At 37.0% G+C, this 19070-nt stretch overlaps 1 protein-coding gene across 1 annotated transcript in view; it reads right to left on the bottom strand.

Annotated features, from left to right (window-relative positions):
* Positions 1 to 713: 713 nt before the first annotated feature.
* Positions 714 to 19070, bottom strand: part of Ppa1 (inorganic pyrophosphatase 1) — a 25781-nt gene continuing 7424 nt past the window's right edge. Inside the window, exons 3-11 of the mRNA XM_015500538.2 lie at positions 15900 to 15953; positions 14727 to 14846; positions 13035 to 13121; positions 11428 to 11554; positions 7886 to 8013; positions 7181 to 7266; positions 3474 to 3543; positions 2203 to 2245; positions 714 to 1079 (exon numbers count right to left, since the gene is read on the bottom strand). Coding sequence (XP_015356024.1) covers positions 1048 to 1079; positions 2203 to 2245; positions 3474 to 3543; positions 7181 to 7266; positions 7886 to 8013; positions 11428 to 11554; positions 13035 to 13121; positions 14727 to 14846; positions 15900 to 15953 — 747 coding nt within the window. The 3' untranslated portion in view covers positions 714 to 1047. The remainder of the gene's footprint in view (positions 1080 to 2202; positions 2246 to 3473; positions 3544 to 7180; positions 7267 to 7885; positions 8014 to 11427; positions 11555 to 13034; positions 13122 to 14726; positions 14847 to 15899; positions 15954 to 19070) is intronic.

Genomic DNA, 19070 nt, shown 5'->3' with positions numbered 1-19070 from the left:
AAATTAAAACTAGTGACACATCATTATACACCCAATAGAATGGCTAAGATAAATAGTGACAAATCAAATGTTGGCAAGGATGTACAGAAACCAAATTACTCATACAGTGCTACTGGGAATGTAAAATGGTATAGCTACCCTGAAAAACAATTTCACAGCTTCTTATAAGACTAAACATGAGCCAGGCGTGGCAGCACATGCCTATAACTCCAGTGACTCAGGAGGTTGAAGCAGGAGGATCATAGTTTCAGGCTAACCACAGCAACTTAACAAGACCCTGTCTCAAAATAAAAAAAAATAAAAGGGCTGGGAATGTAGCTTAGAGGTAAAGCATTCCTGGGTTCAATCCCCAGTACTCGGGGGCATGGGAAGCCAGGAATTAGGTAACAGAGTACAGCATCAAGACCAACATAAGCACAAGGAACTTCATTGTCAGGTTCCCAAAAATGAGCACTCACTCATTATCTAATAATCACAAATCACAAAATTTCAGGGCTGGGGTTGTGGCTCAGAGGAACAGTGCTCACCTAGCATGCATGAGGAACGGGGTTTGATCCTCAGTACCACATAAAAATAAAACAAAGATTAAAAAAAAAAAAAAAGTCACACAATTCAATTATAAGGTCATTGACAGAAAACAAACACCAAAAAGTAACCACGCCTGTTTGTGACAACATTGACTTCAGAATAAAATGAAAACATCTTGAACCAAGTTTCAGCAAAATAATTTTATTTTCTAACACATGGTAAACATACACATCCAATATGTGTTCATCTTGCCCATCTCTTCACAAATGACTTCCAACCACAACTGCTTTGACATTTATGCATGTACTAAAGTTATCTTACTTGAAATACGAAAAATGCTTTTGGATAGGTAACATTCTGATAGGTAACATTCTGAATATATTAGACTGGTACAGAAGAATTTGCTTTAATTAGATGAGTTCTATAAATTTAAAGCTTTGAAAAGCTACTACTTTTGCATCTAATAGTTCCAGATGAGTAGGATGCAGCAGTATCAGCTTATATTCCAGAGAAATCCCATCAGTTTTTCTGGTGATGGAACCACTTATCCACTGTATTCAGAGAAAAGAAAAACAGATCAGAATTGCTACTGAGAATCAAAATTACACACAATATACAACAATACTATACTTGCTTTAATGGATCCCACTACAGATTATCTCAACATAAATATAGTGATCTTCCTGTCTCAGCCTCCTCAGCCACTGGGATTATAGGAGTGCGCTACCATACCCAACCTAGGCTTCCTTACTCTTTTTTTTTGAAGTTTTTTTTTGTTGTTGTTGTTGTAAATGGACACAACACAATGCCTTTATTTTTATGTGATGCTGAGGATCGAACTCGGGTCCCGCCCGAGCTAGGCGAGTGCTCTACCACTACCACAATCCCAGCCGCAGGCTTCCTTACTCTTGATGTTAATTGTACAATGTGATTCTCAAATTTGTTTTGAAGTGGCAGAACCATTTTCTTAACAGAAAAAAATAGGTTTCTAAGAGCTAAACAGGGAGAGAACCATTTTCCAGACGAAGCAGCCCGTGACCAGATGGGAACGTGGAGCCCAACCAACTCAAGGTCCCTCCCACATTGCCCATGAGGCATCTACATGGATCTCAGAGGAACACTGGGTCACATAATGCCAAGTGAAGTAAACAAGGCACAGAAAACACAAATACAGCATGATCTCATTTATGTGTAGGATCTAAAAAAAGTTGAGTTCATAGAAGATCAGAGTGGAATGGTGGTTGCCAAGGGCCAGAGAGTGGGAGAGGGAGGACAGGGAAAGGGAGATGTTGATCCAAGGGTACAAAGTCGCAGCTAGACAGGAGGAATAAGGTAGGGATGTGCTGCACAGAATGGCAGCTGTACTACATAATGGCCCTTCCTTCCTTACATGCTAGGGATTAAACTCAGGGCCTTGAGCAGGTTAAGATCTACACTAAGCTACAGCCCCAACCCCACTGTACACTAAAAATAGATCAAACAGTATATTTTAAATGTTTTCACCCTATGAAAAAAAGTATAAGGTGACAGACTTAAGCATGATCTAATCATCCTATATTATAACATCAAAACATCATTCTGTGCTCCATATATACATGTCAGTGAAAAATAAAATATATAATTTTACATACATATACCCAATTTTTAATGATTCTACTGAAATGTAGAGCTTACCATCTGTTGGTATTGTGCAGGCAGATTCACATGGTGGTGGTAACTAAAATAAATATTAAAATGCATTAACGGGGGGAAACAACTAAAAGTATACTGCAAAATTTGAAAGAATCTTGATAAAAGGTTACCCTAATTTTTAGGTTCTAAAAATAGTTGATAATATATAGGAATAGTGCAAGTTTTACTCTTCTGCTAAGAGATACTAACATATTCAAGACTCTTGACTTTCAAAATAAAGAATAAAATATTTTATGCATATAGAATAATTTTATATATACACACACATATAAAACGTAAGCAGTGTTGGAAAAGTCAAGTTATAATAATTGATCAATGGGTTTTCCATTCCAGTTTTTCTTATTTATCTCAATGTTGTCAGGATTCATAGTAAACATGTAACAGGCTCATATTGTTGTCCCTTTTCTCTATGCTGCAAGTCAGCTAAGTCAGAGTTCCATTACTTATTGACCATGTGAGGAAAGTGCTCTACCCCCGAGCTATATCTCCAGCCCTTTTTATTTTTATTTTGAGGAAAAGTCTAACAAATTGCCTAGATTGGCCTGGAACTTGCCATCCTCCTGCCTCATATGCTACTATACCTGGCGGTTTGCCTTTTTATTAAATACTGTGATAATAATTGAAGAATTTTTTAAGTCTAAACCACAAAATTAAAAATAATACAAAAACAAAATGACTGTTTTGATGGTTGGTTTATTATCTCCCATGACATTCTTTTCTAGTATTACAATCTGCAGTGGTACCTAAAATTAAGTAACTTCCTCAGTCCTTGCCAAAATGAAGACAAGTAAATCCATATTGGTTCTCTTGTGAAAAACGGCTTATGACAGGTAACAGGCACTTGGGTTACCAGGCACATTCTGCAGTCATTTTGATTTTTATGAATTATACTACTTTGCTGCCTGTCCAACTTACAGTTCAGTAGGATCATTCCTCAGCTTCTCCCCTTGGTCAAATATTTACCTGTGTTTATTTCTCATTTCAAGACTTCACACAGTATAGGAGGTACTCAAATTATCTGTGAAAGAAGCACTTTTTTCCCCCTATTTGGCAACATATCCTTTATCACTCATCTTTTTTTAAATTTTTTTTTTGTAATTGTAGATGGACAGCATGCTTTTATTTTATTTATTTTATCTATTTTTATGTGGTGCTGAGGATTGAACCCAGGGCCTTGCACCTGCTAGGTGAGCACTCTACCACTGAGCAACAACCCAGCTCCCATCCTCTTTTTAAAGAGGACTTTTACATACAGCATCCACAATGGCTTTGGCAGCATCAGGATCACACTTGAAGGGGCTCTCAGACACTGTTGTATTCATGCTATGAATAAAACAAAAGTAGTCAGAAGACAAAATAACAACAACAAAAAATCCTCTTAAAAGAGTTAAAAAATAAAAGTTGAAGATTTAGACCTTATGACATTCAAGTTTGGTTGGTTGAAAGCTCTCACCTATATTAAACACTCTAATTATTTTGTCAAGGTGAATTTTTCTTGTGGTTAATTTTACTCAAATATCTATAGTTCAGATTTAACAATCTGAGACTGGATACTTTCAGTTCTCACTGAAATAGCTGAGAAATACCAACTGAAACGAGAAACTTCTTTCCTAGTTGAAGAAAATGAAACAAAAATGTACCCCTGTTCCTATAAGGGCTTATGGGACATCTGAAACAAGACACTCCTGGTAAGAGTAATATCTGAACTCTACATTTCTGAAAAATAACTCATTAAAAATCTTTATAAAGTTCATAAGCTTTGATAGAGAAATTTCCACTCTGAGAGCCCAATACAAGACTGAATCTCTAAAGATGTTCCCATACTGTGAATGGTGAACCAGTGAAAAACTGGAAGTAACCAAAATGTCCACCAATAAGGGATAATGAAAAATGGTTTAACCACAAGATAGAATATTATACAGAAACAGAATGTTACACCATATTATAATGGGAAAATGCTTATAGTATGGTGTTAAATTTAAAAAGCATAAAATTAATTGTGCATGCAATATAATTATAACTATTTTTAAAAGTATTATGTACTTATATAAAGGACTAGGGGAAAACCCCTCCAAATATTAAAAGAGGTATCTGGAAAGTGTGATTCTGGGTGATTTAAAAAACAAAACAAAACAAAACAAAAAACCCCAAAAAACCACGGTCTTTTTGCTTATCTATAGTTAAATTCTTTTTATAGCATTAATACAACATAATGTGTGCATAACAAAAAATATTAAAATGAGAAATGAAATATCTGCAATTACCTGTTACCACTGATCTAAATTCCCAGTCCTTTTTATTTTGAGACAGGGTCTCACTAAGTTGCTTAGGGCCTTAATAACTGAGGCTGGCCCTGAACTTGTAATCCTCCTGCCTCAGCCTCCAGAGGTGCTGAAATTACAGGCGTGCACCACCAAACCCTGACTGTTCATTTTCACATAAATGTGTTAACTTTTCTCGGATTTTCCTCTGTTTGTGGAATTATAATATTTTCAGTTTATAGGATATTATCCTGATATAGAAGATTCTTAGGAGAATTATTTTTATACAGTAGGATTTTCTTACACTTAAAGAAAAATCTAAGGCCACATCTATAAGATACATTCACTGTGGTACTACAAAAAAAAAAAAAAAATCATGCATTTAACTACATTTTAAACAATGAATAAGACTATATCCTCTTATAAACAAACTATTCCTCTACCTTTTCCCCTTCATCTTTTTTCCTATAAATAGCTTATTATTGAAGTTAATAAGTTAAGGAATCAGGCCTTTGTTATGTATTGTTTAAAAAGATAAGAAAGTGGTAAACGTCTTCTGATACATAAAAAATAATACCATTTGTAAAACTTTTTTTTTTTTTTTAAGAATTTCTTTAATATTTATTTTTTGGCTGTAGCTGGACCCAATACCTTTATTTGTTTATTTTTATGTGGTGCTGAGGATCGAACCCAGGGCCTTGCACGTGCTAGGCAGGTGCTCTACTGCTGAGCCACAACCCCAGCCCAGAAATTTTTAATAATAAATTTTTTCTTTTTTTTTTTAAATATTTATTGTTTTAGTTTTAAGTGAACACAATATCTTTATTTTATTTTTACATGGTGCTGAGAATCGAACCCAGTGCCTCATGCATGCTAGGCGAGCATGCTACCACTTGAGCCACATCCCCAGCCCTAATAATAAATTTTTCTATCTGGAATTAAATACTGATGGTAAGACAGGGGTTGTAAATTCAAATGCTGGCAGACAGAATCCAATTAAGAGTATAAAATAGGCTGGATGTAAGAAAATTGGTGCTGGGATGTTGTCCACAGAACATACACCAAGCACCTGCCTAGTTATAGCATATTTTAAAAATAAAACACCTGGATCACGATGGTGGTTGCCAGTATGCATGCTTGATTTAAGGATTATAAGGAGATAGAAATCTAGTCTTCTTTTCTTCCTTAATAGCCAGTTGGTTCAAAATCATTAATTCAAAAAATATATTTAACATATTTTTTAATCTTTATTTATTTTTATATGGTGCTGAGGATTGAACCCAGTGCTTTACACATGCAAGGCAAGTGCTCTACCACTGAGTCATAACCACAGCCTTCAAAATATATTCTGTATTATGAACTGTAAACAACATGAACCTACTATTATAATTAATACTCCTTTACACCTCTACTACCTTTGTTTTTTCTTTTTCCTGAATTTTCCTGGTTATTCTCACATGTAAATTGTTTCTAGATGAAATTGAATGTCATTCTTTTTCCCCGCTTTGGGTACCAGGGATTGAACTCAGGGGCACTCAACCACTGAGCCCCATCCCCAGCCCTATTTTTGTATTTTATTTAGAGACAGGGGCTCACTGAGTTGCTTAGTGCCTTGCCATTGCTGAGGCTGGCTTTGAACACACGATCATCCTGTCTCAGCCTCCTAAGCCGTGGGGATTACAGGTGTGTGACACTGTGCCCAGCTCGAACAGTTTATCTTTCTATTTAACATCTTGTATATTCCTCAACAGAATCTTAAAGTTTCCCTTTCTTGGGTCTTAAAGATTTACTATTTAATCTTGGTATTTTTTTTTAATTTGTGCATGGAGTGGGGTGGCGGTAGGGAGTGGGTATTAAGGATTAAATCCAGGGGTACTCTTACCACTGAGCGACTACATACATCTCTAGTTCTTTTTAGTTTTTATTTTGAGACAGCGTCTCACCAAGTAAATTGTTAAGGCTGCCCTTGAACTTAGGTTCCTCTTGCCTTTGCCTCCCAAGTACCTGGGATTACTAGTGTGCCCAACCATGTCTGGCCATTCCTCCCCCCACCCAAAGGTTTTCTGGATATACAATATCATCTGCAACACTTGCTCTGCCCTTTCCAATATTCCTACACCTCATTCCATTATCTATTTCATTGATTAGTATTTTCAGAACAATAGGTAAGTGATCACAGTGGGTAGCCTCTTGAGGAAGTCCACTGTACTGTTAAGAACGCAGGTTTGGGGGACAGACAAGAGTATGAATTCTTGCTCTGACACTTATTCTGAAGTGACTGATTATATTATATTCAATTACCCCACACCCGGTACAGGCTCAGCAGATATTAACTGCTTCATAAACATTAGCTACTATTAGTGTTGATAAATTTGGTGTACACGGTAGACACTGGTGTAGTTGTGATGCACCTTAAGTTTTTATATCAGAGGATACTAACCCTGCACTCATCTTCATCTTTTATATTCTGAATGCCCTGATGCCAGCAGCCTTTCCCATATACCCTCACACAGCTCTGACCTCACTGTCCTCTTTATGTTTTAGATTGTACTTGTTCAGAGTGTCCGAATTCACTTGAGCACTGACAAAACTAGTTCTTTACCAAGTGAATGTAATAGTACAGTGTCTTACAGTTACTGAAACCTTGGGCACAAACTGGCTTGCTCTGTATTGAACATGCAGAAGAGGGGAACACTTACCAACTGATTCCTTTTCCATCAGTTTTCTTAGTCACTAATGCTTTCCAATAGTCATGAGTACTTTTAATAATATCAACTGCAAAGTCCTATAATTTAAAGAGAGATGTATTAGTTACAGTGTAGAAGTCGTTTTTTTTTTTCCCGTTACCATATGTCCATGCATAATTGTCACAGATTTTGTCAAATTCAGTAAAGAAGTGGGGTGCGACCATTATAAGATGAAGTTTTTTTTTTTTTCATAATTAGGGATTTAAGCCAGGATTGCTTAACCATTGAGCCACATCCCCAGTCCCTTTTACTTTTTATTTTGAGACAGGATCTCACTAAGCTGCTGAGGGCCTGCTAGGTTACCAAGGCTGGCCTTGAAGTTGTAATCCTCCTATCTTAGTCTCTCAAGTCACTGGGATTAGAGGCGTGTGCCACCACACCCAGCATGATGTGAAGTTTTTATTTTAAAAAATCATGCTGACACTATTTAAAAATTGTTTATTACTAAGAAATATGATAGACATTTCCCAAACCCTGATACTTTATTTTGAATCAGTTCTTGTGTTAAAAAATAAAGAGAACATTTAAACAAAGGTTAATAAGACACAAAGACTGTCTAAGTCTTTAGTCTTTTAATTTTTAAATGAGAATTATATGATTAAATTATAAGTCTCAATACAAACAGGCCTAAAACTACAGTTATGAATGACATATCACCTTATCTTTAAATTCAGCATTGAAAGCAAATTCATTTTCTGGTTTTCCATCAGGAACCTTGTACCTTCTAAACCAGTCCACAGTAGCTTCTAGGTAGCCGGGTTTCAGCCGTTTGACATCATTTATATCTATAGAGTATAAGGAATTTGCAAGATGCATTATTATTTATGCATTCAACAAAAACATCAAATATTTACATTGACAGACCTCCCATTATGTTTTAGAGGGCAGTTCTTTACTTCGTCACACTATAAGATACTTGGGGCTCATCTTTTCATTTCCTGCTGTAGTCATAGAATCTGCCATTTCCCCCAGGATCTTAGATCCTCTTCATTGTAGAATCTGGGTGCCAGGGGAGCTCATCATCACTGAAAAGTTCTCCTAAGCCCTCCCAGCTGATAAAGAAACAGATATGTGTATACAAAGTCATGTACATACATATATTTAAAAACGTTTCTTTTGGTACTGGGGATTGAACCCAGGGGTGCTTTACCACTGAGCTACATCCCCAGACCTTTTTATTTTTTGAGACGGGGTCTCACCAAGTTGCTGAGATTGGCCTTGACCTTGCAAACTTCCTGCCTCAGTCACTAGAGTCACTGCAACTGCAGGTGTGCACCACTGCACTATGCTCTAAAAGTTATTTCTCTATGTCTCCATCTATTTTTACATTGGGATAAATTTGGGTTCATACTGGTATCTCCAACTCTAGCCACATCTCCTTGCTTATCTATAACCTCCCACTGCAACAGGGAGAAGCCTGGTTCACCATCTTCCATCCATTTATTTAATTGCTCAGATCCAGTATTTGTTTAGTGTCTAGGCCTGTGAAGCAGCGATCCAACAGAAACAACTTTACCAACTGCAGTCCGATGCTATGTGCAGTTCTTTCTGCCTTTGGTCTTACTAATTTCACTCATCCCTAAAGCAACTAAGGTCAGGGAGGTTCTTTCATACATTTGTAATACAGTAAGATTCTTTCGATATAATCTACATTTCATCCTGGAATTGACCTTGTAAATGATTCTTTTATACTGTATACTAGATAATCTATTCTGTAAAACAAACAATAAAATCACAAGCTTGGTAGCTTAAAATAACATGTTTATTATCTAACAGTCCTGTGGGTCGGAAGTTCCACAGTGCCACTAGGTGTCAGCAGGGCTGTGTGACCTTTTTTAATATCTTTATTTTATTTGTTTATTGTATGTGGTAGTGCCTCACACATGCTAGGCAAGCACTCTACCACTAAGCCACAACTCGGCCCAGCTGTGCACCCTTCTAAGGACTCTGGGAGAGAATCTGTTTCCTTGCATTTATCAGCTTTCGTAGACTGCCCCCTCCTCACCTCCAGCATTTTCAAGCCAGCAATGTGGCACCTCCCTGAGCTTTCTCTTGCCATCACATTGCTCTGTCAACACAGCTGGGAAAGGACGTGTGTGATGGATTAGGCCCACTTGGATACTTACTCCAGGATACATCCCCCATCCCAGGTCCTTAATGTTAATCGTGTCAGAAAGCCCACTGGCCACAGGTGACATCTTCCCAGGTTTCAGGGTTAAGAGTTGGGCATTTCTAGAGGGGGCGTTATTCTGCCACTATGAAAATCTACGGGTTAGGCAAATGCACATTATCATGTATCCACCGTACAGGGCCATACAAAATAATTTTACTGCTGTGGTAGACAGACACCCATCTCTCAATTCCCAGTCTGTGAAAGTGCTGTTTCATAGCAAGGGGGGAAAATGGAGCAGATGGAATTAAGGTTGTTCATCATCTGACCTTAACACTGGGGTATTATCCCTGGTCATCTGGGTGGGTCTGACATAATCACAGAGGTCCTTACACATAAAGAAGGAAGATGAGTCAGAGGAGCTGTGACAAGGAACTCAAGTTTGCAGTGAGAAAAAAATGGATCTTCCTCAAGGGTCCGCAGAGGAACACAGCCCTGCTGACACTTCTCCAGTGAGACCCATTTTATAAGACTAATTCAATAACCAGATAAACGGTTAGAAGTAGAAGCAAGGTTAATTACTGATACATACTACACACGTGAATGAGCTAGAAAATGGACAGTGAGTGAAAGCAGCTAGACACAAAAGGCTGCATGTTATACAAGTCTGTTTTTCCACGCCTATGGAAAAATTAACTCAAAATAAATCAAAGACTACAATGTAAAAGCTAAATTTATAAACTCATGGAAGAAAATATAAGCTCAAACCTTTATGACCTTGGATCAGGCAATGGTTTCTTAGACACAACATCAAAAACACAAGAAAAGGGCTGGGGTTGTGGCTCTGTGATAGAGTACTCGCCTAACACATACGAGGCACTGGGTTTGATCCTCAGCACCACATAAAAATAAACAGATGATTAAAAGGAAAAACTGGACTTCCATCAAAATTTAAAACTCGAGTACCTCAAAGTATACTGTTAAGAAAATGAAAGGACCAGCCACAGAATGAAAGGACCAGCCACAGAACGAGAAACAGTACCACTGTTTTGATTAAAAACATGATCACACAAAAACACATATAGGATCATGGCATTGTTTATAATCACTAGAACCCAAATGTCTACACCTGGTGGACACAAACAAAATGTTAATATCCACACAATGGAACAAAATTCAGCCATAAAAAGGAGTGAGTACTGATTTAGGCAACATGAAAGAACCTAGAAAACATGAAGTGAAAGCAGCCAGACGAGAATGCGTGCCATACAGGCCCATGTGCATGAAACCTCTAGAGACAAAAGTAGACCTAGTGGTTGTTAGGACCTGGGAGAAGGAGGGGAAAGGAAGTAAACTGACCTCGTGGTGGTGGTTGCACAACCTAGTGAATGTGTTAAATACCAATGAATTGTACACTTAAAAATGTTAAGATCAGGGGATGAGGTTGTGGCTCAGTGGTAGAGCACTCGCCTAGCATGAGTGAGGTGCTGGGTTCAATCCTCAGCACCACATAAAAATAAAAACAAATAAAAATAAAGGTATTGTGTCCAACTACAACTAAGAAAATATTAAAAAAAAAAAAAAAAAACGATAAAATCAGTCAGGTATGTAGTCAATGCTTGTAATCCCAGCAACTCCAAAAGCTGAAGCAGGAGGATGGCAAATTTGAGGCCAGTCTCAGCAATTCAGCAAAATCCTATCTCAAAAAAAAATGAGGTTGGAAATGTAGCTCAGAGGTTGGGTTCAATCTCCAATACTCACCTCCTAACACACAAAAAGATAATGTCAACAATACAGAATGTCCTTTTAGGGCAAAGGAAATTATCTGGAATTAGATAGTGGTGATGATCACACAACTTACTAAATACATTAAAAGAAAATCCAATAAACCCAAACAGATTTTTTTTCTTTCACAGAACAAAAGAGAAGCTTACTTTTTAGTTAATTGTCCCAAGTTCAGTTGTACAAATAACAATGCTTTGTTCCTCCATTCTTTAACAATGTGGAGTCAGGGGTTTACAATTCCAATTATAATTATGGGTAAAGTTTGGTCTTGCCTAAGAAAGTTAGAAAGACTTAATTTTCTTACCATTATAATTCGCTGCATCAGGATCATCCACGTTAATGGCAATGACTTTCCAGTCAGTTTCTCCTTCATCAATCATAGCCAATATGCCCAGAACTTTCACCCTGATTATTTCACCTCTTGCACATACCTGAGGGGCAATAATCACGGTCAGGACAGAATTACAGAATGGAAGTTTGAAACAAAGTTTTACTTGGGAGTAATAGGAAATAAGAAAGGTGTCAAATTTCTGCAAATTTACTTGAAGATTGTTCCTTGAAGTAAACTTTTAGAATTATTTATTTAAGTACTAGGAATTAAAGCCAGAGGTACTTTACCACAGAACTACATCCCTAGCCATCTTAATTTTTACTTTGAGACAGGGTCTTGCTAAGTTGTTAAGGCTGGTCTTGAACTTGTGATCCTCCTGTCTCAGCCTCCAGAGTTGCTGGGATTATAGGTGTGCACCACCTTCTCCAGCTTGAAGCAAGTTTTTAAAAGATATAAATGCTTTATCAGTCTTATTAAGGTTGAAAACAAGACCTGTAAGTCCTGTTCTCTTATAGGTCAGAAGAAAATCAGTAACATAATTCAGGATAATTAATAATACTTTTCATATTGTCTTTGTGCTGAAGAATAAGTTCACCATAATTTGTTTCAGAAACAATTTTCCTTTTTTTGAGACAGGGTCTTGCTATGTGTTTCCAGGCTGGCCTTGAATTTGTGATCCTCCTGCCTCAGCCTCCTTTGTAGCTAGGATTACATGCATGTATCATTGCAGCAGACTTAGACTTTTTGAAGTAGTGGGGTTTGAACCAAGGGCCTCTTACATGCTAGGCAAGTCTCTACCACCGAGCTATTTCCCCTATTGAAAAAAATTTTGAGATAGGGTCTTGCTAAGTTGCCAAGGCTGGTCTTGAACCTGTGATTTTTCCTGCCTTTGCCTTCAGAATTGCTGGGATTACAGGCATGTAACACTACACTTAGCTTCAGATACATCTCTTAATGTGCTTTACTAAGACTGAGGCAGGAGGATCACAAGTCCGAGGTCAGCCTCAGCAATTTAGCAAGGCCCTAGGCAACTTGGCAAGCCCGTCTCAAAACACAAAATAAAAGGCAGGGAATGTAGCTCAGTGGTGAAGGACCCCTATTTTCAATCTCCAGTACCAATTTAAAAAAAGAAAGAAAGAAGTAACTTTATCAGAATTTTAGAGCAACCCTACTTAATAGAAGAATCACTATCATAAGCTTATGTGGTCCATTTGGCTGGAGTCATTTCACCGATTTCTTCAAATCATTAGGTTCAGTTTGCTTCTGAGATAAAATGTGCCTCTTGGTGCCCTTCACCTATTGGCTAGCTGTCCATCTCCCAGGACACTGCAGAATATCCCCTTCTTCTACATGTACGTTCAGTCATATACACATAAATACACATTTTTTTCCAGATTAGGTTTAAATGTACAAATGGCAATGTATAAATGCTTGGAAGGAAAGAGAAACCAAGCCAAAGAGACATCACTATTTCACTAATAGTCATATACTGTATTCACAATATTTTTTAAAGCATGAATTTTGATATATTTCATTAATTTCATCTTAACACAGTAGAATAAAATGTCCAATTTCATTACCTTGCTTCCAATTTCACAAACATCAATTGGGTCATTGTCACCACAACAGCCAGTATGTTTATCACTGTGTCCTGGGTCTTCCCAAGTCTAAAAAACAAGGATTAGGGCATATCATTCTTGTATATGTTGCTGACAAAGTGGATTCCGTTGACATTAACACATAACATCCCATAACTCTTTCTGCAAAAACACGCATCTTCAACTATTTTTTGCTCATTTTTAAAATTCTTTATTCACTTTAAGCATCTAAATAAGACACTAAGACACTAAAACAGATGTGGGTAGGCAGCAATATGAAAATAGAAATGATACTTTCTTATGTTAAAAGCATCATTGCTGACCAGGAACCACAACTAAAAAGTTTCATCAGGATTTTCTGAAGCTTAAATTCCTGGCTTGCTTTCCTTGCTAAAAGGCAAGCCAGGACCCTTGCAGAGCACCACACAAAAGAACTGAAACCTGTGCTTGTCAGGAAGTTAGGTTTGAAATGCAACTGCTGTTTTTCTTTTCTTCCTCTATCAGAGCATATTTATGACTTGGATTTGTTTGCCTATTCAGCTGACGTGAAAGCAAAAAGATAAAAATGAAGAGGGATAAATAAAGAAGACCATATCCAACAAAGCATTTCAGCAATGTTTTCCTAAAGGCACCACACTTAAATGCTAACACTAAATGAACTGAAGTACAAGGTAAGGCACTCTAGTTAGGGCAGACAACTTTGTGATTACCCAATAAGCTAGATGAGTTTGACTTATGTTCTTTCTAGTAACTTAAAATTGTTTCACAGTAGATTTCATTTAATAGACTTAATGGTGAATAGAAACAAATCACTTATCAAGAGGAAAAACTAAACTGAACAGTTAGTAAGTGCCACAGCATTAGCCTAGCTAACCAGAATTAAATAAATGTTGTTTACTCATAACAGACTCATAATAGTGATTCTTCATTCAAATATCAAATAAGAATCTGCTGCGTACTGGCATTTTGGTAGAGATAAATTAGTAAACGATGCAAAATATACCCTTCTAGAAGGGCTAACTGCTTAAGAAAACAGGACTCCCATCATTACTTTACCACAAAGAGCTTGACCCAAAGGAGGAATTGGGACCCTAAACCTAAAAGTCAATGGCTATGAGAACTGCATGTGAGGTACTATATGCTTTATCTCTGCCAATAACTTCAGGAACTGAATATTATTAATGTCTCAGGGAGAAAGAAAAGGAAATAAGTCCAGAACCAAAAATCAGTGCTTTTAACCACCATCTTATGTTCTCTCTTTACTAGTTGTAGACTTGGGCTGGGGATATAGCTCAGTGGTAGAGTGTCTGCCTTGTACGCATGAGGCCTCGAGTTTGATCCTCAGTAACATTCCCCTCAAAAAAGAAGTCTCTATTAGTAGACATGCCACTTAATCTGGAAAGGAAGAATGCATATACCTTATAACCAGTTCATTAAAAAAAAAACAAGATATTTTGGAAAAGAATAAACTTTCAAATCTGAGTTTAAATGTTGTATTTAAATTTCAGCTAATTATGAAAAAAGGATTTTTAAGGAAGTATTAAAATGTATTAATTACCCCTAAGTTTTTTAAGTCTACATTTTCTGAAGGTGTTTAATATATATAACTAACCACTTAAGTTAATTTTTAGTAAGTTAAAAGAGTATATTTTCAGGAAGTACATGCAAACATACCTGAGGGATGGCACCATAGTTCCAGATATACCCCTTGTAGGGGAACAAATTCGCAACATAACGGAGTTTCCCTTTTTTCACATCTTGCTTAATTGGGTTTAAAGGGTCCTTTGTAGCAATCTGAAAGATTCAAATAGATATCTGAGGAAATGAATTATGGCATGTTGTCTCCTAATTCCACTTTTAACAATTAATTTTATCCCTAACATTTTTATAATTTGGACTAACATGTTTTCACAATCAGCCCTTAAGTGGAAAGCTTAATTAGGCAATTATCAATTACTAATTCTAGACAGCAACAACTAAAATTAGCTGGAAACACTTGAAAAAAATACCAAGATTTTTATTAAAAGGGCAAAACAAATATAATCCAATTTCATCTTTCCTTTAAAGCATTTAAAATTATTAAAATATCTGAGTGTGCTGGGAGCAGTGCACATGCCTGGAATCCCCATGGCTCAGGAGGCTGAGTCAGGAGGATCTCAAGTTCAAAGTAAGTCTCAGCAACTTAGCAAGACCCTGTATTAAAAATAAAAAATCAAAAGGGCTGGATACATGGCTCAGTGGTTAAGTGCCCTTGAGTTCAATACACACTGGTACCAAAAAAAAGAAGGTATGAATGTATATTACATGCAAAACATGTTCAAAAAATTCAACAATAACAAAAAGGCAACCATGTTAGGAGTCATCAGAAGAAATTAACAAAATGCAACAGAAATTCCAGTGAGATTACTTGTAGCTGGGATGGCTAAAGAGGAGTCAAGGAAGAATTTAAGAGTAAGAGGAGGAAGTTGGTGTGGAGGCACATATCTGTAATTCTACCAATTGGAAGGCTGAGGCAGAAGACTATGGATTCAAGACCAGCCTGGGCAACTCGGTGAGACCCTGTCTCAAAATGAAAAAGAAAAAGTGCTGAGGGTATAGCTTCATGGAGAGTACCCCAGGTTCATTCCTTAGTACCAGAAAAAAGAATATAAGAAAAAAGAAAGTTTGAGAACATCAGAAGCAAAGGTGTGGGGAAGGAAAGTCTGGAGCATATTTACAAATAGTAAATGGCTAAGTTTAGTGTGAGCACAGAGAAGAGTACAGATGTTTCACCCTTAATAATACCTAATATCCTAATAATATCTAATATCTAATATCCTAAGTCTGATATTGAAGGTGAAACGTTACCTCCATTTTTGCATTAGACCAGCGTGGAACTTCAACAACCATGTGAAAGATATCCTGGAAAAACAAAGCAAAGATAAGATGACCACAGGAGCTACTTTGTCTCTTATTACCGGAAACGTGTGTTTCTTCCAAAGTTAAATTGTTAGTCTGAGGTCAATTTTAGCAACTTAGTAAGACCCTATCTTTAAAAAAAAAAAAAAAAAGATGGGGGATGAGAGAACATCCCTGGACTTAATCCCCAGTACAGGGTGGGAGAGAGAAACCCCTAAATCAGCCTAATTACTTGATCATACTTTAACAAAATTATACAGCTAGATTACCTATTCTCCAAATTTGACTGCTTTTCAAAATCAAGGTTTGGCATTGAAGAAAAACATATTCCAAAAATGTCAGGCAAACACAGTAGTATTGTAATTAGCTAAGAGCCTTAAGTTGTGTGTGTAGGTATTTACTGCCCCCCCCCCGGCTTAAATTGTTTACTGTAAAGTAGATGATTTGGGGGAGCATGCATACTTTTTCATCTCATTTTGCATACCAAGTTAAATATGGACTTGGCAGAGGCTGGGGTTGTAACTCAGTGGTAGAGCGCTTGCCTAGCCCATGTGAGGCACTGGGTTCGATTCTTCGCACCACATATAAACAAATAAAATAAAGGTCCATTGATAACTAAAAAAAGATATTATTTAGAAAACCAATGGCAAGTCCATATTTTTTGTTTAACTAAAACCGAGCTTTAAACAGACTATTTACTTTATTACAGGTGGACACAATATCTTTATTTCATTTTTATGTGGTGTGAGGATCGAAACCAGTGCCTCAAGTATGCTAGGCAAACACTCTACCACTTAGCCAGAACCCCAGCCCCAGACTATGATTTATAAAATTTGCAATTTTTTTTTTTAGTTGTAGAGGGACATATAATATTTTTATTATTTTTTTATGTGATGTTGAGGATCGAACTAGTGCCTCACATATGCTAGGCAAGAGCTCTGCCACTGAGCTATAGGCCCGGCCTCCAGACAATGATTTTTACCAAGGAATAAAACTTGTAGTGAGTTTTTCTGTTTGCAGCCCCTAGAAGGACACAGATGAAGCTTAATCTGCAATCATTCTTTTATCAAAAATGTATCTTTAAACTGGGTGTGGTGGTGCACACCTGTAATCCCAGCAACTTGGGAGGCTGAACAGGAGAACCATGAGTTCAAGATCACCTCTGCAATTTTGTGTAGACTATCTCAAGATCAAAAATGAAATAGGCTGGAGATGTAGCTCAATGGTAGAGCACCCCTGGGTTCAATTCCGAGTACTCCCCAACCCCCCACAAACATCTACCTTTAAGGGACTGGGGATATAGCTCAGCAGTATAACACTTGCCTAGCATGTGGAAGGCCCTGGGTTCAATTCCCAGCCCCACCAAAGGGAAAAAGAAAATGAAAATTAGAGCTGAGTGATAGACCTAGCTATTCATAAGAGTGAGCTAAGAGGATCTCATTTGTACACCAGAGTTTGAGACCAATTTGGGCAATATGGTGATATTCCACTAAAAATAAATAAATAGGGCTGGCACTGTAGCTCAGTGGTAGCCCAACGTCTTGCATGCATGAGAACCTGGGCTCAACCTATGAATGAATAAAATGAAATGAAAATTACTTACACAACTTTTTAGAAATACCCCTCTGCTATTTTGCATAAAAAGACAAGGCTGATAAACTATCAGGGAATAAGTCAAAGGTATCAAGTCAGAAATCACCTTGCTGTTGTTTTTAAACAAGCAGAAAAGCTACACATTGTGTACATTCTGCCAAGCCTCCTGATGCCTATGGAATACCATATAAAGCCAATAAAATAGAGATTTCACTTAAATCTGGGACTGAATGAACCACTCTTTTCCTATATCCCTATTAAGTAATAACTAGATGGTTTAGAAAATGTAACAATTGTTCATGGGTAGGAAGCCTCAGGACCAACCTCTGGTTAAATTTCACTTTGTCCACTGTAAGTTTTCAAGAACTATATTTATCTAGTATCACGTCTTAGCTATGAAAAGGAAAGATCTGTAAACTATGTCAGGGATTTAAAAGTTTTCATGAGCAATATCTTAAAGATTCACAAGGGGGAGCTATTACCACATGAAAGTTCAACTAAGTAGCGGTTATTTTTTTATTTTTGTTTTTTGATACTGAGTATTGAACCCAGGAGTGCTGCATCCCTCATGACTTGTGATCTGTTTACAACACTAGATCTAAAGCCTAGTGAACATGACACACTATATCATAGATTTATACAAGTAGCTGAAATAAGCATTTTCAAGTTGACTCATGATTTATTTCTCTAGAAAACTTCAGACAGAAATCAAGTAAAGGCCAGACCTGAAAAGAAACACAAATATCACCCTCTGATCCCACCATTCTCATTTTTTTTAAGTACTTTTTTACTTGTCAATGTACCTTTATTTTACTTATTTATATGTGGTGCTGAGACTTGAACCCAGTGCCTCACACATGCTGGGCAAGCACTCTATCACTGAGTGACAACCCCCAGCCCCCCACCACTCGTTTTTTAATGTTTTCAGTAAAAGTAAGACAGTGGTGGTTGTAGAAAGAATATTTTTCTAAAACCATCTAGAGATTCGATATAAAGAAGCTAATACCAAATGAGTAGCTTTATACTTTTTTTGAATTTCAGATGTACAAAATCCCTATCAGAGAGCTCACATAGGGGCTGGGGCTGTAGATAAGTGGTAGAGTGCTTGCCTAGTATGTGTGAGGCACTGGGTTCAAATCTCCATACGGGATATAAATAAATAAAACAAAGGTTCATCAACAATTAAAAAAGAGTTCACATAGGTAATAAGGAAATGATCCAGCCCCATAATGGTTTTGAAAAGGTGCATCAGGTTTTGCATCATTTCAAGAATATTTTACCTTATTCAGTGATCACTGAGCAACAATGGCTCTTAACAGTGACTTTTCAGTTTAGGCATCAAAGTTGGTTTTATGATTATAGAAGGATATTCTCTCCAGTTGTTAAAAATAAATGGATTCCTAAATTATTTAATTGACAAAATGACAGTCTATTTTAGAAGCTAATGGAAAGAAATATGATGAACAAAGTTTATACTATTGTGCCCTATTTAGAATTGTAACAGCAACTGAAAACATGTAAACCCCC

The sequence above is a fragment of the Marmota marmota genome, unplaced genomic scaffold (assembly GCF_001458135.2).
Source record: "Marmota marmota marmota unplaced genomic scaffold, marMar, whole genome shotgun sequence".
NCBI classification, from domain to species: Eukaryota; Metazoa; Chordata; class Mammalia; order Rodentia; family Sciuridae; genus Marmota; species Marmota marmota.
This window is presented reverse-complemented; position numbering and strand designations above follow the sequence as displayed.